The sequence below is a fragment of the Rhinolophus hipposideros genome (assembly GCF_964194185.1).
Source record: "Rhinolophus hipposideros genome assembly, chromosome: 22".
NCBI lineage: Eukaryota > Metazoa > Chordata > Mammalia > Chiroptera > Rhinolophidae > Rhinolophus > Rhinolophus hipposideros.
The window spans coordinates 38,648,994-38,674,995 of NC_138068.1; the positions used below are offsets into that span (position 1 = coordinate 38,648,994).

The 26,002-nt window shown below is 42.5% G+C and overlaps 2 protein-coding genes across 2 annotated transcripts; one reads left to right on the forward strand and one right to left on the reverse strand.

The window, feature by feature from the left end:
* Nucleotides 1-8,208: 8,208 nt before the first annotated feature.
* On the forward strand, nucleotides 8,209-9,809 carry LOC308491144 (serine/arginine-rich splicing factor 6-like). The gene is given in 2 exon segments (XM_081034101.1): nucleotides 8,209-8,526; nucleotides 8,529-9,809. Coding segments are annotated over 2 exon segments (1,035 nt in total). The 5' UTR covers nucleotides 8,209-8,327; the 3' UTR covers nucleotides 9,365-9,809.
* A 5,705-nt stretch (nucleotides 9,810-15,514) lies between these two features.
* On the reverse strand, nucleotides 15,515-25,973 carry LOC308490867 (endogenous retrovirus group K member 8 Gag polyprotein-like). The gene is made up of 2 exons (XM_081033617.1): nucleotides 25,481-25,973; nucleotides 15,515-20,461 (listed from the first exon to the last, which is right to left on the reverse strand). The coding sequence occupies exon 2, from the start codon at nucleotides 19,396-19,398 to the stop codon at nucleotides 18,202-18,204; it is 1,197 nt and encodes a 398-aa protein (XP_080889743.1). The 5' UTR covers nucleotides 19,399-20,461; nucleotides 25,481-25,973; the 3' UTR covers nucleotides 15,515-18,201.
* Nucleotides 25,974-26,002: the final 29 nt, after the last annotated feature.

The window sequence follows — 26,002 nt, forward strand, 5'->3', positions numbered from 1 at the left end:
CCTTACATGAACAAACATCTTAATCTGTTCAGGCTGCTATGACAAAAATACCACAGACTGGGTGGTTTAAACAAAACATTGATTTCTCACAGTTCTGGAAGCTGGGAAGTCTAAGATCAAGGCACCAGCAGATTCGGTGTCTGCTGAGGGTCCGCCTCTTGGCTTAACGATGGCCATCTTCTCACTATGTCCTCCCATGGTGGAAAGGGTGAGGGAGCTCTCTGGGGTCTCTTTGATAAGGGCACTAATCCCATTTATGAGAGCTTTGCCCTCATGACCCAATTACTTCCCAAAGGCCCCACCACCAAATACTATCTCATTGGGGATTAGGTTTCAACATACCAATTTGGGGAGGACACATTCAGTCTATAGCAACATATCATCAAGTATACAACAAATAATATTTTAATGTTGTTAAAATTATTCCAAAGAACTACAACTTACATCCATTACACTTTCACTTATTTACTTTTTAATGTATTTTTGTCTGGCACCCCTGTGGAAATTGTAAGCTCCTGAGAAGGCAGATGCTCTGCTTTGTTTATTACCAAATTCTCGGTGCCTAGAACAGTGCCAGTCACATAGTAGCTGCTCAAAAAATATTTTTTGGGGGGGCTGACTAAACAAATTTGTTCAGCCTTTTAAAACTAAGACTTAAAAGAATTTATCAGAATGAAAAGAAATCAGAAATTGTGCCAATTTAAAGCATTAATGATAGTCATGTTGATGAGTATGGTGAATATTTAGTGAACAATTACTACATGCCAGGCCACTGTTCTAATGGCTTGAATATAGGAACCTGCTGAATCCTCAGATGATTCACTGAAGGTCGATTAAGAAATTTCCCCTAAGTCAGCCAGTTGGTGAGTAGCAGGGCTGGCATTCAAAGCGCAGCCTAATTCTAGAACCTGGGCTGTTCAACACAATCAGTGCTATAGCTGCCAGGCGAGTGTGAACACTAAAATCCTTCCACCGAATTTACTACCTTGAGATTGATACATACAGACAAACTGAGCTGGCTTGCTTATCTGACTTTCTTTCCAGAATGTTGTATCTATACATTTAACTCATTCAACAGTCATTGTCTCAATTATCCCATTTTGCTGGCGGGAAAAACTCCTGAATAGATAGCAGATTTCTTACCCCATGAGCAGTTTCATTTGGATACTATACGGTGTTTGTAAGGACCACACCCTTAGTTAGCTCAAATATGGCTCCACATATGCTTTCCAAGGCCTGAGGCGCCATTTCAGCCCACAATCTTAAAATGCTCATACAATACAAACTTAATGGGGGCAAAGGCTTTGTTTTGTTAATGATGTAAACAAATAATGTTGGCACATAACAGACCCCCAATAAATATGAATGAATTCATGCTCTGAGAACCCTGGGACATTATTTGAAAACCTACCCCCAACACTCCTCTCCCAAAAGAATGGTTATATTAATTGTGTTTGATTTTAGAGCAGTATATTACCATAGATTATAATAACACTATGAGTCCTTGTCTTCTTCAATGATATCCATACTTAAAATACAATTACATTTCAATATCACAAATATTTGGAAAGATACGAAATTAACAGATTCTTCTGAGGCCTTGGCTACTCACATTATTCAGGGAGAAGGCTGGCCTCTGAACAACTGAACTCTGATTTTGAGACCTTGTCCTGTTCCCACCTGGACTGTCAGAAAGGCCTATAAGGGAAGGGAATGAATCACTGTGTTTGGGGCACCCCCTGCTGTTCAATGGTGCCGAGGCATTGGGAGAACAGGGGCAGGGCTTTCAGTGGATGAATATCTTAGATCCAAGATCATAGAACCACCTACTTTCTATTCCTGGAAAAGACCTAAGAGGTGATTAGTTTAAGCCCATATATTAGAAATGAGGAAACGGAGGGCCAAAGAGGTCAAATGTCTCGTCCATGGTATTACATCTGGTTAAATCTCAAAAAGGTAAGATACTGGATTTTCCTCCCATCAAGGGAAATTGAACTTATAACTCCTGTTTCTTCTGCCTTTTAAAAAACTAAGACCATTACAAAAATTACTTGCTGAAATCCAGCCAACAAAACTGTGACATTAGTGAAGAAGTCACATTTACAGGAGATGCAATAAATGGAATATCAGTGAGCATCGGATTCAATTTAATATAGATCCAAGATTAAGCAATCATAGGAATTACAGTGTAATTTATAAAATGTAAACTGTAAACATTTTCAGAATAAAAACAGTTCACAAAAATTGAGTGTGGGGGTAATATAAACTAATTTTCACATTTCTCACAACAAGAAATCAACAGGTACTGTCTAAAATTGAAATATGTGGTTTAAAAATACTCCAATTGCTTTGTTTTTCATAATTTTCTTTTCCTTATCATTAAAGGGATCATTTAGAGGAGGGGGTCATATTATAAATGTTTAGCTGATGTTCAAAGTTTGTTTAGATTCATTTAATTTCCTTTTTTTCCTATAAATTCAAGTAAATCTAATATGTAAAATCTTTAAAATAGCATGACTAATATCAATTTTGTAAAACTATAGCAAAGTGGTTAAGAGTCTGAATTCTTGATTCAGATTGCTTAGCATGACCTAGAAAGGTTACCCACTGTTTTGTGTCTGAGTTCATCTGTAAAATGAGATTAATTGTCCTTAGTTTATAGTTTACAGATAACCCATGTAAAGCTTTTGGCACATGGCTAAAATATTAGCCATAATTATCTTTCCTTCTATCTCCGTCATTCATATCTGTAAGTGATATTCACCAAATGTTAATGAATATTGTTTCTGAGTGATGGGATTTGGGGTGATTTCTTTCTTCTTCATGCAATTCTGTATTGCTTGATTTTCTTGTCATGGAGATCTTGGTGGCCTTCCTCATAGAGATGTAGGGAAGATTTAGTTCTCTTAAAGTTTTTAGGAAAATTATCAACTAATCTATGTAAAACACTATGTGCCTGGCACATGGTAAATGCACAATAGTGATTATTTTTGGTATTAATAATCCATTAAGAGAAAGTTCCAGAAACCTATATATGAACAGGACCTGGTGGCTCTAATAATATAAGGGTGAGAAATTTGGTTCACTATTTGTCGCGTCCCGCGCAACAAGGGCAGTGAGGATGCGAGAAGGGGCGGTTTGGGTTAAGTTTTTAAGCAAGAAACAAACAGAGACTTACTGCAGTTAAATCTCTCCAAAGGCCCGGGGTCTCTCAGTCTCAGAGGACTGGAGCCCAGAATAAAGCTGGCTGGAGGTTTTTATTGATAGGTCTACAACTACAAGAAAGCAACTACAAGAAAGCAACATTGTTTCTTACACGGTATGTGAGGCTCAGATCTCATAACAGAAAATGGTTATTCCAATCACCCTTTGTCTTTAAACAGCGGAAGCACAAGGTCCCAGGATGTTTTTACCTAAAGTATGTACCTTTTCAGGATCAAGTCTTTCACATTGTAACAACTCCGTTGAGAGAAGTGGAAACAGGTGCAAGGGGAAAGCCAGAGCCGGTGATAGACTTTCCCAGGCAGGGGGAAGGGGAGGCAAGGCCCGTTCCCATACCTGTCCAAGGCAGCTCGTTTGGGGTCCCCACTCGGTTCCGCCTGGCTTAGGTTGTATCTCCCATGAGATATCTTACCCGTCTTTGGCTGCAAACCATCTTTTGGGGACCAGACAGAGAGACATAAGGTGTAAACAAAGGATGGAACAGAGTCCCAGAAAGGCACAATCTCACAAACTCTTCCTTCCTTAAGGAAAGACATGAAGGGACAGTTGGCTAGGCTGTTGTGTGACTACAACTATTGTAACCCATTATTATATATCATACTGTATAAAACTGTTGTTTGCTTAGAATAGATTTTAAGAGTAGAGAGGGAAATGATGATCCACCTTCATTTTAGCCCTGGAATAACAATCTTGGAGTCTATTTTTATTTCTTGTTGGATGGGGAGGTTTGGAGTCAACTTCAGTAAGATGCAACAAAATATTTTTAATATCAACTCTTGGTGTGTTTCTCCCCAATTCTCCTCTCCTCTTTCCAATTGATGTTACTAACGGGAAGTCTGCACACCCAGGCAATTCAGGGTTGGTGAGGCAACGTGCTTGGTGAAAAAAGCGAGAGACTTCACCCATGATAGATGGGCTTCAATGCTTCGATTTGTTTTACAAATGTCCCAGTGTCTTGAAAGAACTTAGGTAGGGGAGTTGTGGGAAAACACCTGATTTAGCCTATATCTGAGAATGAGGATGACACAAAGCTTCTTTACTATGATGTGTATTTTTTTTTTAATTGGGGAATATTGGGGAACAGCGTGTTTTTCCAGGACCCATTGGTCGTTGTCCTTCAATCTAGTTGTGGAGGGTGCATTTCAGCTCCAAGTCCAGTTGCCATTTTCAATCTTTAGTTGCCGGGGGCGCAGCCCACTATCTCATGCGGGAATTGAACTGGCAACCTTGTTGTTCAGAGTTCGCGCTCTAACCAACTGAGCCATCCGGCCGCCCCTCCAGAAGCTCAGCAGCAGCTTCTTGTCTTCAATCTAGTTGTGGAGGGCGCAGCTCACTGGCCCATGTGGGAATCGAACCAGCAACCCTGTTGTTAAGAGTCACACTCTAGCCAACTGAGCCATCTGGCTGCCCCTGATGTTTCTTTAATGATACCAGCGGAGCTAAGTTCCCAGTGACTCTTTTGGGCTTAATTTTCCCATCCTTATTCACAAATTTAACTGCCTCTCCCTATGTAAATATCGGGGTGATTTCTGACTTTGTCCTATGTATAATTCCTTTACTGCAAACTGATTTTGAAATCTCATGGCACATTAAAACATGTCCCTGCCTCCAATACTATTCATGGACTGAGTCAGAGTTTGCTGGCATCCTTGCTGACACGTGTATTCCTAACGTTTTGGGGAACAGTCCCATGTGGCTTTTCTCAGAATGTTGTTCAGTGCTTCCCATTTTTGCCTCGTGGCACAACAAAGAAAAGTGATGATATGTGTAGGTCTCACGAGAGTGGAAAGAAATGCTGCTTTTGGGCAGAAGCCACCAGCCTAGAGGCTACTGGCCCTGCACTCCGGCTATTCTAATGTTCACTATAACCTTGAAGTCCCAGTGAATTGAGTTCTTCCATTATTTTTTTTCATAGACCTCATATTTTGAATGTTTTTGATCTACCAAACAATTTACACATTTAGAGGAAAATGTTTTTTCTCTTTAGAAAGTAGACACAACTACCATGTCTGAGCGGTTATGCTACTGACTGATATCCAGTGAAACTAGATGTGTAAAGTACTTAAAACAGTGACTGAAATAGCAAATATTCTGGCTATGTTAGGTATTATGATTATGTAATAACAGCCAAAAGCCGGGGGGTGGGGGAGCTATTTTTTGTTAGTCTGTGCTGCCTTTTGGAAAATTAATGTGTCACTCATATTTGACATTTGAAATATGTATTGAAAATAATAATAATTCAAAGGTAACTCTGAGCATACCTGGAGGCCTAGGAGCTCCAGCTTGGGGCCAATTGCTGTAAGCTTTGAAATCTTCCACTCTTGGGGGTCACTCTACCCTCATATGGGACTATGATTCTCCTTCATCAAGGGTGTTGAGGTGTGTACCTCTGTGCAACCCTCCAACCTTTCTTACCACGCAATGAAAACAAATGTTTCCTATAAACTAATTCTTCCATATATATGTATATAGTTAATATCAACTGTTTCTAAGGCCAAATGACTTCTCAAAAAGAAAAAGCTAATTGCATTTGTGTTAAGTTCTGGGACAGAAATTACTAACTAGTGATGCTTTTGAGGCTGTGTGGATGAGGATTTACTAACAAGGGACAAGAGGGAACTTTCTGGAGTGATCAGGACATTCTATATTTTGAGAAGAGTTTGCGTTTCATGGGCATCTGCATTTGTCAAACTTCTTTAAGTGGTACACTTAAGATTTGTATATTTGATTGTAAATTTTACTTAAAAAAGGACTGTAAACAAATATCAAACTCTAGTTAATGATATGCATGCTAATGTGTTTACTGGTGAAATAAATTGGTATCTGAAACTTTGAAATACATTAAAAATTAGACCAATGGATGGATAGAGGCGTCACAGACAGAGGCTGTGTGACAAAAAATAAAGTAAAATGTTAACTGAGGTGGGCATCTAGATATTCAGTGTATGATTCTCCCAACTTCTAGAATTAGAAAATTCTAGAGGAATTAGAGAATTCTAGAGAATTAGAAAATTTTCATGGTAAAATGTTGGAAGGAAAAGAATTAAGATAGAGTCAGTTATTTATCTTTAGATATGCTGTTACTCCAGCTTATTCAACTTTCAAGAGTCTATTATTCTTTGCAAAAGGGCATTTATTATAGTTCTAGCCAAAGAAGTCTGCATAGTAGAAAGCTAGTACCTTGGTGGTACATTTCTCTATTGGTACATGGCTGGATGGTAATAACTTGCAGACATATTCTTCTCCCCTTAGTCTGTGCTGACAGAGGGCAAGGAGTGCAATGCATTCGTCTAATGAACTCTGCACATGATGTGTGGTGAGCATTAATGTGTTAACAGCAGGGATTTAGAAGCAAACGGGTTTAGATTTAGGTTCTGCAACTTACTGGCTGCAGGACCTTGGGGAAATTACCTACCAGCTCTGGATTTCTATGTCTCCATCCATAAAAAGGGGGTATGAGGATTCAATGACATGACATATGGATAAAGCCCAGTATCGGGCTCCTGGAAGAGCTTTGAAATAGTAGCCCATACCTGAGATTGAGTCGCACCTGGGTCATCAGGCCCTCAAAGAAATACTGGGAAGCAAAATCCCAATGGAATCACTAGGTAGTGACTGTTCATTCTCATCGCGACTGAAGTATCTTGTCAACTCATTCCCAGGACAGACTTCATTTGACTGCTCCTTCTGACATTTGCTTTATACACACCTCCCTGTCATTTACAACATGCCTCCTGTAGAATGACCATGCCAAGTGTGGGCCACAAGCAGGAGCATCTTCCCTACTAGGGAGCTCAAGTTCCCGAGTCACAATCTGTATCTTATCAAATCCCTGGCATATTCCAGCTTGAGAAGCTCTGGTCTACATTACATGGATTTTCTGATGACTCCCAGTTGCCCACTGATAATCTCACTTGTCTTTACCACCAGCCTTTCACTCTCTTTATCTTCTTATTGCCCTCAAGCTCTTCATTCTTTAAGGATCTACTTCTTTATGTTTCCAGCATTACTGTCATTTAAAAAAATCTAATCATGATGCTCAGTCTTTCTTAACTATGAATATGGTTAAAAAAATTAACTTATTAAGGGATAATTAGCTTTTCTGAAAATATTCAATGTATGGGTACATGGCTGCATTATTTAAGTAAAAAATTAACACATCAATAAAGTTCCTTTTCTCAGCAATTTGGTTTTGTCTTTTTATGATTCCGTAAGTTCACCAAAGTGCAGGATTGAGTCTGGACACCTCAGCCAGGCAGGGAAGGAAGTTCATGGTGCCCCAACCTCCCTCAGCAGCCTTGCCTCCTGCCACTCCCCACCTCATGTTCCATTCTCCAAACCATCACAGCTCGCTGCACATCTGAATAGCCCTGGTTCCATTGTTATCAGGAATTTGCACATAGATCTCTTACTGCTCCCTGGAAATACTTTCTCTTTTAAAATAGCATTCTATTTAAATGCCTAATGCCAGATGGGTAATATGGAAAGAGTGCTAGTAACAGAAAATTATAGCTTTGTAAACCATCAGAGTAAAGACTGGTGTAGGCAAGGGTCATTAATGGGTGTATGGTCGTAAAGTGTCTCCTCTGAGATGGTGTTAGGTACAAAGGAAAAAATAGTAACTGTACAAGGTAGAAATCAGGCACTACCAAATGTGATACCCTAGGAAACAACTCCATTCAGGTCAGTACTGACGAGAATTGTACAGCCTGAATCTAATCATGTGGGAATGTTAGACAAACCCCAAGTAAGAAATACTCAGATATTAAAAAGAAGGCCCCTATTCTTCAAGAATGTTATAAAGGAAAAAAAAAAGAAATAGTCCAGATTAAAGAAGACTAGGGACATGGCAACTAAATCTAAAATTCTAGACTGGACCCTGTACCAGAGGGGAGAAATTCTCATAAAATACATTATTGGGTCAATTGTCAAGTTTGAATATGGATGGTAGGTTATATAAAAGTGTTGCATCGATTGTGTGGCTGGACTTGGCTGCCGCTGCCGTGCGGAGCGCGTGTTTGTGTTCTTGCCATCCCCGCACCCGGTCTTCTGCCTTGCGGTCCGCTGTTGGAGAGCCAGCCCTCGGCCCCCCGCCCGCCACGGACATGCCGCGCGTCTACATAGGACGCCTTAGCTACCACGTCCGGGAGAAGGACATCCAGCGCTTTTTCAGTGGCTATGGCCGCCTCCTCGAAATAGACCTCAAAAATGGGTACGGCTTCGTGGAGTTCGAGGACTCCCGCGACGCCGACGACGCCGTTTACGAGCTGAACGGCAAGGACCTCTGCGGCGAGCGCGTGATAGTGGACACGCCCGGGGCCCGCGCCGCGACCGGGACGGCTACAGTTACGGAAGCCGCAGTAGTGGAGGTGGGTACAGCAGTCGGAGAACATCTGGCAGAGACAAATATGGACCACCTGTTCGTACAGAATTCAGGCTTATTGTAGAAAATCTTTCTAGTCGTTGCAGTTGGCAAGATTTAAAGGATTTCATGAGACAAGCAGGTGAAGTCACCTATGCGGATGCTCACAAAGAACGCACAAATGAAGGCGTAATTGAGTTTCGCTCCTACTCTGACATGAAGCGTGCTTTGGATAAACTGGATGGTACGGAAATAAATGGCAGAAACATTAGGCTCATTGAAGATAAAGCACGAACGAGCCACAGACGATCTTACTCTGGAAGCAGATCAAGGTCACGGTCTAGAAGAAGGTCACGAAGTAGGAGTCGCAGGAGCAGCCGCAGTAGATCTCGAAGTATCTCAAAAAGTCGTTCCCGATCTAGGTCTCGGAGCAAAGATCGATCACGTTCTCGGTCAAAAGGCAGGAAATCTAGATCCAAGAGCAAATCTAAGCCCAAGTCTGACCGGGGCTCCCGTTCGCGCTCTCGAAGCAGGTCTAAGGATGAGTATGAGAAATCTCAAAGCAGGTCTCGTTCTCGATCTCGTTCCCCCAAAGAAAATGGAAAAGGTGATATAAAGTCAAAGTCTAGATCAAGGAGCCAGTCTCGTTCCAATTCTCCCCTACCTGCTCCACCCTCAAAGGCTCATTCTGTGTCCCCTCCACCAAAAAGAGCTTCAAGATCCCGTTCTAGATCCCATTCAAAGTCAAGGTCACGGTCCAGATCGAGTTCCAGAGATTAACCCAGAACTCTACGTTCTTTGCACACTATTACGGAACACTTTCCTACTTGCTTAGGCAGTTACTCTTCCATATTTGTACTTGGCCTCTTCCGCAAGAGGAATCTCCTGAAAACAAGGGCACACAGAAATTTGGCCAAATTTGATGCAAAAGATGAGGTTCTAAAGAAATGGTGGCATGAAGACCTTTCCCCTTCTTTGTAGAATTAAGACAACTTTGATTTTATAGCTTTTGAGCTAAAATAACTTTTGTAAAGATTAAGCTCATTTAGATTTTTTTTTAAGTATTTCAGCAGGATCTGCTGCAGGGATTTTGTTTTGTTTGCTTTTAAATTAACTGTTTCAAGCTTTGGATACATAAGGCATTAGAGGGAGAACCCATTTTTCAATTATGTTTGCTTTTTATAAAGCTTGAGTTATGTAAGATTTCAATAAAAGTTTGCTACCAAAAAAAAAAAAAAAAAAAGTGTTGCATCGGTGTTAAATTTATTAAACTGCGTAACTACTGTGGTATATACACAGACGTATCTAAGGGTCAGTGATGTTTGCAGCTTATTCAAAAATGGTTCTGGAGAAAAGTACATGTTTAAAAAGTATATGTATATATATAGTTTTTAAATAATTTTATAAATATATAAAATTATATTATATACAAAGTGTGATAAAAAATACAATGAATGCTTACATTTAAAAAAATTTATTACAGTAAATGGCACATTGCCATTAATCCCCCACAAAATACTCTTCTATTCTCTCTCACTTCTGTTGCGTCCTGCACAACACAAGCCGTGGGAAGGTGAGGGAGGCGGCGAGGATTAAACTCTCATAAAGAGACAGAGACTCAAATATAGTTAAATCACAGAGGACCAAAGGACTCACAGCCTCAAAGTACTGGAGCCCCGAATCGGGTCACCGTGGGTATTTATTGATTTTTCACAATAGAGATCACATGATTAGGGGCAGGGTCTGCGAAACTCTTACACCACACAATAATCCTTCATTCTAAATCCCATAATCGTCCCAAAGCAACCGATGCATACCATCCCCCAAATGACCAAGGTGTGGTGCACACAATCCCTGGGGGAACAAGTCTCACAAGATAAGATTATCCCATGAGCCTAACAGGAGGGGCGAGATGCTATTGTTCTAATGGGTCCATTACACCTGAGGGTAAAGGACAACAGTTGAGGCATGCGTCAGCAGCTTCTCAGAAGGAGAGGCACAGCTACCTCCTAACTTTACATTAGCTCATGGGGCTCCTAGGGGGGTCCCGTCTGGCTTAGGTTGTTTCTCCCGTGAGAAATCTTACCCGTCTTTGACTGCAGACCCTGCTTACAAGGACCAAACATGGAGACTTAGAGTAGCATAAACTCAACCCCAAAGAGGGACAATCCCGCAGGGTCACCTTTCCCTAAGGAAAGATTGGAGGGGACAGACTGCTAGGTTGCTGTGTGACTACACACTTCAAACAAACTTATCCCATCATTCTTGCCACTTTCTGAAGCAATTCTGGAAGTCCTCTTTCTTGAGTGTCTTTATTTCATCCTCTATCATGACAATGCTCCATGTCACACATTGCTTCTGTTATGGCAATTTCTGTCAAATAAAAACATTATGGTGTGTCCTTATCCACCTTATTCACCAGATCTGACACTGTGCGACTTCTGGCTCTTCTCCAAATTCAAAAAGACCATGCAAGGTAAATGTTTTGAATTGATTCAGGACATTGAAGCAGCCACAACAGCACAACTAAAGATACTCACAAAAGAGGACTTCCAGAACCGCTTTAGAAAGGCATGAAAATAATGGGATAAGTGTTTAAAGTGAGGGGGAGTATTTTGAGGGGGATTAATGGCAAGGTGTCTTATACTGTAATAAATTTTTAAAACATTTACCATATTTTTTTATCACACCATATATCACACACATACACACACACACACACACACACACACACACACGGTGCCAAAAAAAAATGCATACACATTTTAAGAAAGGAAAAAACTATTAAAATTGTAATACTCAATATATACCAATAACAAAAGGTGAATACAAGCCACGTTTGACTTCTGCAATTACAAGAGGGGCTCAAAGTGATTACCATCAGTGTAATTTTAATAGTTTTTTCCTTTCTTAAAATATGTATACATATTTTTGACACCCTGTGTGTGTGTGTGTGTGCAAAAGTAGTACACAGAAATATATATATACATATACATATATATGTATATGTACATACACATGTGTATGTATATGTGTGTATATATATATATATTTCCGTGTACTACTTTTGCAACTTCCTGTAAGCTTACAGTTATTTCCAAATAAAGTCTTAAACAGTATTTCTTTCCAAATTAAAAATATTCTACTCAATGAAATGTTTCTCTAAGCAAAAGTAAACCACACACTATCAGGAACAAAAGTGCAGTAAAACTTGTGAGAAACCACTTGGTAAAAAGTTAGACTAGAAGGCAATTGGGGGGAAATGTGGAAGCATCAGTCATGAACCCTAGCTAACAGGTACTGAGCTCTAACCACTTCACAAATTTTATCACAATTTCACTATTTTCCATGTCAATTCATTTATGCCTTTGTTTTTTTGCTATTTTTTATAACTTGGGTTAAAGGCTTTATTTTCTTACCGTTTTCATCTTTTCTTTCAATAATAAAATCAGTTGATAGTGGATTTGCTATGATCAGAATCCTGGTTTTCATATATAGTTGTTTATTGTTGTTTCTGACATAAAACAAAAACTACTGAGGCTAAAAAAAAGGCTGAGATTACTATATGCTATATGCACCACTGAAAAAATTTCCTAAAGTTGTTCATTGAAGGGGAAATTTCACTTGTTTTAGAATGTTAGAAAGGAAAAAGAATGTTTCATTGTGGCTGTTCATCCAAGATTGAAAGCTAGTATTTGTGGATAGGGCAGAATGAATCCATAGAACTGTTACATGATTAGTTAAAAGAGGTTCCATTTTTCGGAGTTCAAGAAAAATTCTTGAGTGGGAGCCAACAAGGTTTGGGCCTAATGTGATCATTCAAAGTTCACAGTTCTTAACAATTTTAGCTAAAAGGAGATAACATCCAGTTTTATTATCTTCTAAGTAAGTGCTACTGTAAATGAAATATTTGCCTTTTCTTGTCCCTCTGTTTGGTCCTTCCTTTTCCTAAAATGATGGGATGATCACACAAATAATAACCAAATTATCAGGTTTTCAGTTCTACATCTCCATGTTTTCAGAGTCATTCAGTCATTCTCATAGGATTTCCTGTTTTCTAATAGAGTCATTTCAATTTCCTTTTGATATTATGTATCTGTGGTTTGAATTGATGGATCAAAGTATTTAATATCCTATTAACAATACACTGAACAGCAGCACCAATTAGGAATAAAGATATAAATAGCCTAACTAACATTTGTAGAGGATCCTTCAGCTAACTTCCTATTTGGCCAAACCATGTCACATAGAAGAAAATTTGACAGTTGAGTTTGTCCTACCTGGGATAACCAACTGGCTTGTTTGTGAACTTTATTATTCATAAGCATTTATCCAAAAGTGATAGCGAGCACACAAATGACAACTTTTTTGGTCTATAAATATCCCAAAGCAATTCCTTGTATCTTTGCAGCAAGTGATGTAAGGCTTTTCTGTTGTTTGTATAGCAGACCCAGATTACAGGGGCCACAACTGCTATCATAAGGGACAGGTGTCACATGTATCCTACTAAATTCAAGCATGCAAAACCTAGGGAGAAATCTGGACACAAAGCAATGGAAACCAGTTATCTCCAACTCCTCCTGGGAAGTCTGCACTTCAACAGGCACATTGATGAGAGAGGATTAAGTCATCTGAGATCTCACCAAGGAGGATAGACATATTAAACCAAATAATGACATAAAACCATTCCTCAGGGGCAGATTCCATCCTCTCTCCAAGACCAGCATTGTGTGGTGATCATACCTTGGCATGAATACATTAAGCCAGGAGAGGTACAACCAGAGCAAATTTGGTGTATTCTGTAAGTATATTTCTCAGATGTCAGAAAGTCAATGTAACAAAATGTGCCTAAGGTTCATTCAACCATAATAAGGACATTGAATGTTATGCTATTAATTATATCCTGCAATTTAACATCAGCACAATTAGGTATTACAAGGTTTTACAGAAAAGCTAATATACAGTATAGCCGAAATATTCATGCTGTGTTTTCAAAGATAATAGTAATACCAACTGCATGCCTGTAAAACTTTTAACTCATTAAATGAACTTATTTTACCGAATATCACTTACCTGTGAGGTGTATTTTTGTGAGTCAAGATGAAACATTAACTTTTTCTATGGATGAGTCTTATCACAATTGTAACTGATGACTTTTTAGTAGCATACCCTACTAAGGTACCTATCTCATTCGTATTCCAGAGAAAGGGTGACAAACCCAATACTTAAAGATCCTTATGCAGCTATGGCCTTAATAATTCTTTTTTTCACCAACTTTACTAAGTAAAATTTAGTATACGCATTTAGAAAAATGCATATAAATAATGTATATAATTTGGTGAGCTTGGACATATGTACGAGTACACACTCATGTTACTATCATCATAATCCAGATAATAAACACATTCATCGTCTCCAAAAGTTATCTTGTGCCCTTTTATGTTTGTGTGTAGTAAGAACACCTAGCATGAGATATACCCTCTCAACAAACTTTCAAGTGCACATTACCTTATTGTTAACTATAGGCTGTATGTTATTTGGCAGATCTCGGAACTTACTCATCTTGTATAACTGTATCTTTATACCCATTGAACAACTCCCCATATTCCCCTTCCCGAGTCTCCTGACAACCATCATTCTTTTGTCTACCACTATACCTCTGACTATTTTAGATGCCTCAGATAAATAATGTAGTATTTGGCCTTCTGAGACTGACTTAGTTCACATAACATAATGTTTTTTTTTCCTGGTCCATCCATGTCATTACAAATGACAGGATTTCCTTCTTAAGGGTGAGTGGCCTTATTGATTCTAAAAAGTAGCTGCCTATGTAAAGCATTAGTCCTAGAATTAAAATTACCAGAAAAGTAAATATAAATTTTGTGATTAAAAGTAATTACCAAATGTACTTGCTCTGCTGGCCATGATGGAATAATTGGTACCAGATCATCAGTCCCATCATAAATAACCATAACTCTGGAGAAAGTATGAGATAACTATTTTCAGATAACTCATAAATGAGTCCCACGTTTTCCCTGGCTAACTGCCAGGCTTGACAATTCCTGACTATGATACAGGGTAGTGGTGCCAGAGCATACTGGTCCTACTAAGGTGGGAAGGCAGAAAAGCATTTGGGACAGTAAAGAAAATGAAATTTGTAGAGCAGATAAGAGGGGAGGAAACTGTGTAGAGGGGGCAGAGCCTGTCCTTGGATGAGAGTGGGCTTTACCTGTAGAGGGTGAACTATGCAAGGATTACCAGAGAACAGCTGCTTTGGGGTTAAGAGAACAGAAATACCTAAAGCTGAACATGGCTGGCAATTGTAGACGTTCTGACCTAGCCAGAGTGGATAGATTTCATTAACACCTCAATCATTCATCTGAGAAACCAGAAAGGCCATGCCACAGCAGTAAAAACCACACCTTATGGAAAGATCTTCTCTAGACACACTAATTGAAACTAAAATAAAGACTTAATATCTGTATGGGTGAAAGAACTTGGAGTTTGAGTCCTGCCAAGTAAAAAGGGCTTGATAAATACCTTGAACTTTCAAAGATCTACCCTACTGCCGCATAAAATGAAGCCTACACAAGTTCAAAATGACCAACCAGTAATTACTACCTACAAGAACAAAAAACATTCTTCAGAGGAACAGAAGAAAATTTAGTCTTACCAACAAAATTTCCCAGCTTAAAAATTTTAAATTACTGAACACACAGAAAAACAGGAAGTATGACCCATAGTCAAGAAAGAGAAAGCATTAACAAAAACAGACTCTGAGATGGCCCAGAGGTTTTAGCAAACTGACTTTACAACAGCTGTTATAAATTGTCCCGACCTGCAGGATCAACAACGGAAGACCTGGGGGAGAAATAGGGGCTCGGGGGAACAGGGGTACGTGAGAAATGGAGACAAGACAGGAATCTGATCAAGTCTCTCTTTATTGAAGGTAACAGCTTGTATATATAGATTTAGGCACATCAAAGAAACGCCTGGTCTCCCAATATGGGGACCGACCAATCAGAGGGTGCTTCGTCATGGCAGGCTGGCTGAGAAATCGAAACTTAAACAATAGAATCGAAACTTAAGCTTGGCCCAGGGGCAACCAGGTGCCGACATGTCCGGGCATGTCTGGGCGGGTCGGGCAGGCCGGCCCCGGACAGGTCCTCCTTTTTTATTTTGTTTTGAGGAATAGAGAGATGGCCCCTCGGGGACTGCGTCTGTCTTAGGTTGCCAGGATGTGGGGTGAGCAGTGAGTCAACCATGAATCTTAGCATTTATGTGACCCTGTCACCAGACATCACCGTGAACCCGACTCCTGGTCTTACCCGTCGATGACTGTCCAGTCCATCTCACAGGGGAAGGGGGTCTTATCATATATCATTTAATGACAAATATGAGCCACCCTTGTCTCTCATTTCCAAACGGTGGTAATGGACCTGTATGGGTTTGGCCTGGATGGCTTCGATCTGTTGTTTAATGAAGGCTATAAGTTTGTTAAATAAGAAAGGCCCAAGCGAGGCAATCAGCAATAGGGATAGTAACGGGCCCAAAAAGGGGAGGAGATATGGCAATAGTCCATTCAATCCCGTCCATAGTGGATTGGCAGCCAATTCTTTTCTTCTTTGCTCTAGGTCATCTTGCAGCTGTCTGATCTTGTCTCTGACGATCCCGGATTTATTCGCGTAGAAACAGCATTTCTCCTGTAATGCTAAACAGATGCCTCCCTGTTCGGCAGTTAATAGATCTAAACCCCTTCTATTTTGTAAGGTTACTTCTGCTAAGGAATCTACCTGGTCTTGAAGGTCCTGAATGGTACTAGATAAGGTCTGGATATCTGAGATAAGTTGTCTAGATATTTTGGTGTACTGGGTTAAGGAGACCCCCAGGCCAGCAGTCCTGGAGGCTACAGCTGTACTAACTCCCAGGCCCACAAGCAAGGGGATAATTTGTACTGCCCGTTTGGATCTCCCAAACATGTGATCTATGGCTGGAATCGGGACTGGCTCTTCCCCAGGGATGATGTCTATGTCAGGTAGAAGGGAGGCTAATACACATAATCCTGTCCAGTTGCTAGGTAGCTGCGTATAAGCTCTATTATTTCCACAGACAAAAACTGAACCATTAGGAGCACACAAGGACATAGATATATTGATTGTTTTTGTGCAGTTAGTGAAAGCTACGAACCCTACATCAAGCGTAAAGGAATCATTAGAGGAGGGGGAACTAAAGCAAGTGGAGTTATGGAACTGGACCGGTTGGACTAAAAGAGGGGCAGTGAGCAGGCAACTGCCATTTATGGAATAGTTTCCAGGGAGGCTGGGTATGGCAAGGGGAACAGGGTACCCCATCTGCATGCAAAGCCAGCACTCTTCTGCAAGGGCCGAATTAGAGGTGTTAAGCAGATTATAAGTTGTAGTCACACAGCAACCTAGCAGTCTGTCCCCTCCAATCTTTCCTTAGGGAAAGCTGACCCTGCGGGATTGTCCCTCATTGGGGTTGAGTTTATGCTACTCTAAGTCTCCATGTTTGGTCCTTGTAAGCAGGGTCTGCAGTCAAAGACGGGTAAGATTTCTCACGGGAGAAACAACCTAAGCCAGACGGGACCCCCCTAGGAGCCCCATGAGCTAATGTAAAGTTAGGAGGTAGCTGGGCCCCTCCTCTTCTGGGAAGCTGCTGACGCATGCCTCAACTGTTGTCCTTTACCCTCAGGTGTAATGGACCCATTAGAACAATAGCATCTCGCCCCTCCTGTTAGGCTCATGGGATAATCTTATCTTGTGAGACTTGTATGTACCACACCTTGGTCATTTGGGGGATGGTATGCATCGGTTGCTTTGGGACGATTATGGGATTTGGAATGAAGGATTATTGTGTGGTGTAAGAGTTTCGCAGATCCTGGCCCTTACCAGGGCTAAACCCCTGTGCTAGCATTTGTGCAGTAACAACTTCATTGGGGCTACACATCATAACTTTCATTTGGGAAAGCAAGTCTCTACCCCAGAGATTGACGGGCAGTTGAGGAATGATAAAGGGCTTTATGAGACCTGAATTGCCTTCTTTATCTTTCCAAACGAGATATTTGGAACTTTGTCGAGGATTGCTACTTTGTCCAATTCCTCTCAAATTAGTTAATGTCTCTGAGGTGGGCCAATGTGAGGGCCAATCCTCTGATCTAATAATAGTTACATCAGCCCCTGTGTCTATTAGACCAGTGAAGGGTTTATCATCTAGCCATAATATCAAAGATGGCTTTTGACTTGTAATTGGTTGTACCCAATAGACATCAGATGACCCAAAACTACCTGTTTCTCTTTTGGGCCGTTGGCTTTTGTGGGCAGTCTTGACCAAAGGCAACAAGACTAGCTGGGCAATTCTTTCCCCACGTGGGATAGAGAGAATATTACTGTCAGCCATGATCTTAATTTCCCCAGTATAATCATTATCAATAACTCCTGGGTAAATTTGGAGGCCTCTCATGGTAACACTGCTCCTTCCTAGAATTAATCCAAATGTTTCAGGTGGTAAGGGACCATATACGCCTGTGTTTAAGGCTTGTGTTCCCATTTCGGGGGTTAATACTGTGTGGGAGGTGGAACAGAGGTCCAGTCCTGCGCTCACTGGGGTTGCTCTACTAAGTCCTGAAAAGGATTGTTGGGTGTTGCTGGAACAAAGCTGACCGCCCCATAAGCTTGTTTCGGGGCCTGAGGCTGGCCCCTCCTCCCGTTTCCCGACTGCTGTGGCAAAGGCTGACCTTGGGCGTCGGTCTTGGATTTACAATCTCGAGCCCAATGTTTTCCCCGCTTGCATCGGGGGCAGAGGCCAGGGAGTTTAGGGGGGGCTGTATCAGGGGAAGATTCATTGTTTGATGGGCATTCTTTAGAATAATGACCCAGTTTTCCACACTTGTAACAGCCTCTTTTAGTTTCTGTCTTATTTTTTATGTACTCTGTGACCGATTGGCCGCTAAATGCAGCTGCCATGGCAAGCCCTTGTTGGTAAGAAGGATCAATCTCAGAGCAAATACGAACAAACTCAGTTACATCAGTTGTTCTCTTTTTGAAAGGCCTGATAGCGGCTTGGCAAGCCGGGTTAGCATTTTCAAAAGCCAGCTCTCGGACCAAGTCCATGGCGGCAGCGGTAATGCCGAGGGACCGCTCTGCCACAGTCTGTAATCTATCAACAAAATCAGAGAAGGCCTCGTTGGATCCCTGTCTAATCTTAACAAGAGAAACTCCAGCGTTTTCCTTGGAGGGGAGTTTTCTCCAGGCCCTCGTGGCTGCAGATGAGATTTGTGCAAAAAGCCCTGGGTCAGCCTGAAGCTGGGCATTCATGGTGGCATAAATTCCAGTACCAGTGAGCATTTCAAAAGTCCAGGGGGTGCCTGCCCTAGCATTGGCTCGGGCTAAATCTCGGCAAAGGTCTTGGAACTCTGTTCTCCACAGGATGTGGTCACCTCCAGCGAGTACGGCCTTTACTAAAGTCTGCCAATCTTGGGGAGTCAGCCATTGTTCAGCAATAGAGTCTAAAATGGTAAGGGTAAAAGGGGCACTGGCCCCGTACTGAGAGACGGCTGATTTTAATTCCTTCAGGTGCTGGTAGTTATGTGGTTGGTGGTAGCGTTGGGGCTGTCCCTGAGCATCTTGAGCTTCAACAACCGGGAAGGCGTCGAGGCCTCCCAGCGTGCAGGACTGTCTCTCAAAGATGTTCGAGACAGGGGCATCGGGTGTAGGGGGTACAAAAGGAGGCAGGATGGTGATGGCCTGATTACAGGCTGTAACCTGTCTAGCATTGTTATGATCTTTTAGATTCATCCCTCTCAGTTGTGCCACTAAGGACTGGCGCCTGGCTTGGAGGCGGACCCTTTTTCCAAGGCTACAATCTGGGTTTTTAGATCTGGATTAGGATCCATCCGGGCCGCAGGCGGGGCAGAAGCCTCACTGTAGGAGGGAGGGCGTAGCGGCCAGTCAGGGTCATGATATTTTGCCGCTCTATCTGCCAAATCATCCCAATCTACCTCAGAAGGGTCGGGATCTACCTCCCGTGCTAGGAATATCTGAGGCGATCGCTTATCTCTCCTCTTCTCTTTATTTTGTTGTCTACGGATTTTTGTCTTATGGGAATGTCTCTTTTGTCTCTTTTCATCATCAGAAGAGGAGGAATCCTGTAAGTTTGTTTTAGTCTTGTATGCCCCTGACCTCTTTACTTCCTCCTCTGAATCATTAGCGATGGTCTTTAAAGGGGGGTAAAGTTTGGGTCTAACATCCACTGGCGGGGTATCTTTACTAGGAGGAGGGTTGCTTTTGCCCCCTCTGTATCACTTTCTAAGGAGATCAGGTCTTCCTCGGCCTTGACCGAGGTTTCACTGGGATCGTTTCCGGGGTCCTCCTTTAGCAATTTTTCAGTGTGATGAATAGCGTTTTCAACCTCCGGACAACCTTCCCTTTTTCCTATCATTTCACTAATTAAATTCCAATATGAGAAGGCAGTTACAGGAATTTTTTCAGGTCCAAAGACCTTATAATAATCATTGAGTGCATCCCCTACTCTCCTCCATCGTCTACAGTCAATGGTGCCTTCCTGAGGAAACCAAGGGCATGTCTCCTTAACAAAGTCAAAAAACTTAAAAAGATCCTGACTCTTAACCTTTACTCCTCGCGTCCTGAGCGCATCTTTTAACTGCTTAACATAGACCTCATGATGACTTAATTCCGGTCCCATTTCGGACGCTTATCCTCTTACCTTCTGTCTCGGCGCGGCAGGCTCCCGCGGCGGCAGAACGGTTTACTTTCGATTTGCCGGCCTTGATGAGGCGTCCTCTCCCTCTAGGGATTTTCTCGTACCCAGGCCCCACGTTGGGCGCCACGTTGTCCCGACCTGCAGGATCGACAACAGAAGACCTGGGGGAGAAATAGGGGCTCGGGGGGGACAGGGGTACGCGAGAAATGGAGACAAGACAGGAATCTGATCAAGTCTCTCTTTATTGAAGGTAACAGCTTGTATATATAGATTTAGGCACATCAAAGAAACGCCTGGTCTCCCAATATGGGGACCGACCAATCAGAGGGTGCTTCGTCATGGCAGGCTGGCTGAGAAATCGAAACTTAAACTTAAACAATAGAATCGAAACTTAAGCTTGGCCCAGGGGCAACCAGGTGCAGACAAGTCCGGGCATGTCTGAACCGGTCCGGGCAGGCCAGCCCCGGACAATAAATATATTAAAGGAACATACGGGGGCAGCCGGATGGCTCAGAGCAAGAGCTGAGCTCTGAACAGCAGGGTTGCCGGTTCAATTTCCACATGGGCCAGTGAGCTGTGCCCTCCACAACTAGATTGAAGACAATGAGCTGTCATTGAGCTTCTGGAGGGGCGGACTGATGGCTCAGTTGGTTAGAGCGCAAGCTCTCAACAAGGTTCAATTCCCGCATGGGATGGTGGGCTGCGCCCCCTGCAACGAAAGATTGAAAATGGCGACTGGATTTGGAGCTGAAATGCGCCCTCCACAACTACATTGAAGGATGACTTGGAGCTGACGGGACCTGGAGAAATACACTGTTCCCCAATATAATTTAAAAAATAGAAATTTTTCTCTCTTTTAAAAAAAAGGAACATGTACCCAATGAGTGAACAGATGGGAGGAACCTCAGGTGAAGGGTATAAATTATGAAAAAAGAACGAAGTGGTAATTCTAGAACTGAAAAGTATAATATATAAAATTTAAAAATTCACCAGATGGGCTTAAGAGATTGAATATAGCAAAAGGAAGGTCAATGAGCTTGAAGACAAATCAACAGAAATTAACCAATCTGACAAACAGAAAAAAAAATACTGGAGAAAATTGGGACAGAGCCTCAGTGAACTATGGGACAACCAAATGGTCTAATATATGTGTAATTGGAGACACAAAGGGAGAATAAATTGAGAAAGGGGCTGAAAATTATTTAAAGATACAACAGCCAAATTTGAAACATCAGAGTGGGAATTAGGGTGTGGGAAGGGAAAAGCAGGGTCATTCAAGCAATCAGTTATCTAGGTCACCCAGGCCTTTCTGAAGAGGGACCTTCACGGATGGGACAGTCTGGTTCCTTATCTAGTTCTGTAGCTGGTAGCTTTGTCATATAGCTGGCAATATTTATTTGAGATAAATGTCTCTGAAATGCATGCTTTGGCAATAAAAATCTTAATGTTAAGTGCTGACACTACAATATAAGATTTTTTTTTTCTTAATTTCCTTATAATACAGATAACTCTTTAAATGTAATGCCATAAGACAGGGGTTCATAACATAAGGGGTTGGACAATTAAGTTTGCGAACTCATCCTAGAAAAAGTGCTACCTACCTCGTTGCTGAATATCACTACGGTCACCTTCGAAGTACTCCCCTTGGGAAGCTATGCACTGATGCCAGCAGCTAACCACCCTACAAAGCAATTTTGGAACTCTTTCTGGAATGGCCATCAGAGCTGTCGTCGTATTACCCTTGATGTCCTGAATGTCATCAAAAAATCTTCCTTTCAGTATTTCCTTTATCTTCGAGTAAAGAATGAAGTCATTGAGGGCCAGATCAGGTGACTAGGGAGGGTATTCCAATACAGTTATTTGTTTACTGGCTAAAGACTCCCTCACAGACAGTGCCGTGTGAGCTGGTACATTGTCGTGATGCAAGAGTCATGAATTGTTGGCGAAAAGTTCAGGTCATGTAACTTTTTCATGCAACCTTTTCAGCACTTCCAAATAGTAGACTTGGTTAACTGCTTTTCCAGTTGGTACAAATTCATAGTGAATAATCCATATGATATCAAAAACATTGTTGCAACAAGTTCATGAACTTAATTGTCAGTCCATAAAGTTAAAGGTATGAATGCCTAGAGACTGGGACTTCTTGTTTCCTCACAGGGCATATTAGTACCACTCTTTTCTGTTTCATGTACTGAAAACCATGATTTTGACCAACTTGGAGAAGACAAGCACTTGCCCATGATCACATAGTCAATTGCGACCAAATGTCCCAAGGCAAACCTGTTGGCTTAGAATACAAGAAAGCCAAGTAGGAGAAAGGTATTAATTGCCTTCCTCTGACATTTGACACACAATTTCTTGGGCAGCCTTGGCCACACAGAGCTGGTGCTCATTTAAATTAGGGCAACTGAAAGAAAAGCACGAATAGAGACTGTAAGCTAGAGAAGGAAAGCCCAGGGAGAGGAAGCACTGTTTCCCAAAAGGGAAAGGAGACAAAGTACACCAGAAACCCCTCTGTAGGGTAAAGGTGAAGTCTGGAAAGAAGGCAAGGCCAGGCAGTCTAAACAGCAGCCTAGGAAGTGAGTAGTTTCCTCCCTAGTACCTCAATGATGTCTCCTCCTTCCTGACCTGCTGACTGCTGTGCCAACTGCACTCAACGCCCCCCCCCGCCCCCCCCCTGCCCCCACAGCTGGACAGGGGCCCAGAAGATGTTGTGGTTCCTATTAGACAGCTCTGCTGGGGAATGAATTTTGGTGTGGAAAACTGGAATTCCTGCTCATAGGGGGGAAAAATGAGGCAATTCTAGGAAATGGCTTAAGCTGCCATTTTAGAACTCAGAGTTAAACTGGGCAGGGGAAGCCCACAGTGTGGCACCTCTGAAGAGTGAACTCTCAGCAGTGGCAAAGGGGATGAGTAAGGGCAGGGAACCTCAGATCGGCAGACAGCACATTAAGTCTACTCCCTAATAGGTGGATGAAAAATCTCCCCCACTTGAAGCAAAAATATCTAAGAAAATCCAGCCTGGAGAAAAAGCTTGAAGTTTACACACCGCTCTTCCTCCCTCCCCCCACCCCCGCCATACACACACACACCCCTGTCTACCTATTCTCAACTGTACAAAAACAAACAAAAAAACCATCAGACTATCCCGAGGGGTGAGGGGAGACATGGAAAAGCAAATCACTGTTGTCAAGTCCAATCCTATGGCACAGGTCAGTTACGTCTGGCAGCTGTTGCACCCATTGCCTTTTTTTTTGCATTTAAGGGATTTAAGCTGCTTGGTGGGTCAGATTTTAAGTTGTAAGGGAAGCCACTGTTACTCAGTGAGACCAGTCTGCTGGTTCTTCAGCGTCACCTCTCTGTATTGATTTTTCTGAGCAGCACTCGACAGCCTCCACACCTCCTAGAGGAAATCCAGTCACAGCCCTGAATGCCATGAAAGCCTTCTATGCCAAACTCAGTTCTCCTCACTGTTGCCAGACTTGTCCACAGTTCAAAGTGAGGAGCAAGAAGGCTGCCCTGAGGAAGAGAGGTAAAATGTCTAGATCCTGCTTTTGAATCCTGGTACTTGGTTTCCAAAGCCATTAACTCTGTTCTCTATCCAACCAGAACGACGTGTTTACCATCTAGGTCCTATTCTGGCTATTATGGGGTTTACAAGCAAAAATAGAGTTCCTATCCTTGAGGTGTTTTAAATTTAGGAAAACTACACATAAAAATAAAACATCTCAGTTTTAGCAATGGGAAGATTACTTGATCTAACTTATTAGCTTTAAGGCTCTGAGCCCTGAATGGACTAAATCTTTGCTACTTAATGTGGTCTGATGTTGACAAGCTTAGTCAACATCATTTGGAAGCTTGTTAGAAATGCTGATGCTAGCGCTCCACCCGTCATGCTGATTCAGACTTTGCATGTTTACAAGATTCCAGGTGATATGTATGCACATTAACATGAAAAGCACTGGGTTAAATAATCTACCCACATACACAGTTCAGTAATAGCAACAGTTAACCAACAACTAAACTTGATTTTCCAAAACAGGGTCTTTTCTCTACATTACCACGTGACACTTCCCTTTCTTGGGGTGAAAGCAGTTTGTTACAAATAATGGATGCCAAGGCCCCACCCCAAACTCATAATCTTTTGGAGGTGGTGTTCAGGCACTATATTTTTAAAAGCTCCAAGGGATAGCCAGGGAGATTCATCTGAATCTCAAGAAGTCACCACAGGATAGAGATCAAGGAAGGTTTCATGAAAGATAGCTGGGAATTTGGTGTTGAAGGATGAACAGGATCTGGAAGAGTTAGGAAAGAGGAGCAGGCAAGGTATTCCAGATGCTGTATGGAGTGAGGTAGGGTGGGGTGGGTAGTACTGCAGGGAAGGAGGAGATGGAGAAAAAGGCAAGGAGGATTTTAGAAAGCAGGCAATCCAGATTTCTACATGGAAACTCCTATTAAATGCTGACAACTCTTTCAAATATGAAACATGAGGCTGGCCAAACCAAACATCTGTATGCCACATGTGGACAGTTAGATGGCATCCTCACCTACATGCATGGAAAATCAGCCAGATGCAAGATCATTTGCTACTGAAAACGACCATCACTGAATCTGGGACAAGCTTCCCCGTGGCTCAGACCTTGAGACCTTTGCCTTTCTCCAACTCTTCACCTTGCCTATTCCCCTCAGGGAAGCTCACACAGCCCCTCCTCTTGGAAGTCTCTCCTGGTCTCTTACCGTCAGGACCCTGAGATTCCAGCTATCCCTGTAGTTAGCACATAGCATCACCGGACACTTAAACATGGAAGTCCTTGCATTGTTACTTTGAACTTTCTTGTGTGTTAACAGCCAATTTCTGGGTGAATGACTGAGTTACAGGCGGGGCTCTCTGAGAGGTGTGGAGACGGGGTTCTAAGACTAGGCACTTATCTGGGGCCTGCTGGGCCGAACTGAATTCATTACGAAACAGGTAGCCTGGGGGCAAAAGGGAATGGATTCAACCTTCTAGAGCTAAGAAGGAATGTTATAAAATTTGCATCTCTCCCTGGTCTCTAAGACACGTGGACATTTTCTTGGTCTTCCTAGAGAAGGAGTAAGTTTAGAAAGCATACCTAAGTAGAGAACTTAGAGGGGGCCGGGGTGGAAATGCCCTCCTACCTGTGAAGTGGGGCTTGCTCTCGGGCTCCCCAGTTGAGGTGTCCCGGGTGGCACCAGCGCAGCCCTGTTCTCAACCAAAGCCCCGAAAACAGACCAAAGAGCCAAGCCGACAGGCGGGCTCTGCCCCAAGCCATGGCCTAAGAGTGAGGTTCCTGTCCCCGCAGAAGAGCGTTTGATCATAATTTGTGGACTCCAGCAGAAGAAAAAGGTGTCTGGGCACCCGCAGGGAAGTGTTCGGGTGAGCACGTGTGCTCAGAACCTGGCTCTACCTCGCACCGACGAGCCCCCGGGAAGACTGCCGTATGTCTCCTAGCTTCCGTCTCTCCAGGGGGCCAGTCGCAGTTAAAAAGGTACGTCTGCCGGCCGAGAACACGCCTGCCACGTGCTCACAGAGCACTGGGCACAGGCTTGCAATCCGTCACCGGACCCGGGACGCGGCACCACCGCACCGCATCCCAGCCGCGTCGACCTCAGAATCCCGACAGCTAGTCCCGGGACGTCATTTCCGCGCGCCGAGGGCCG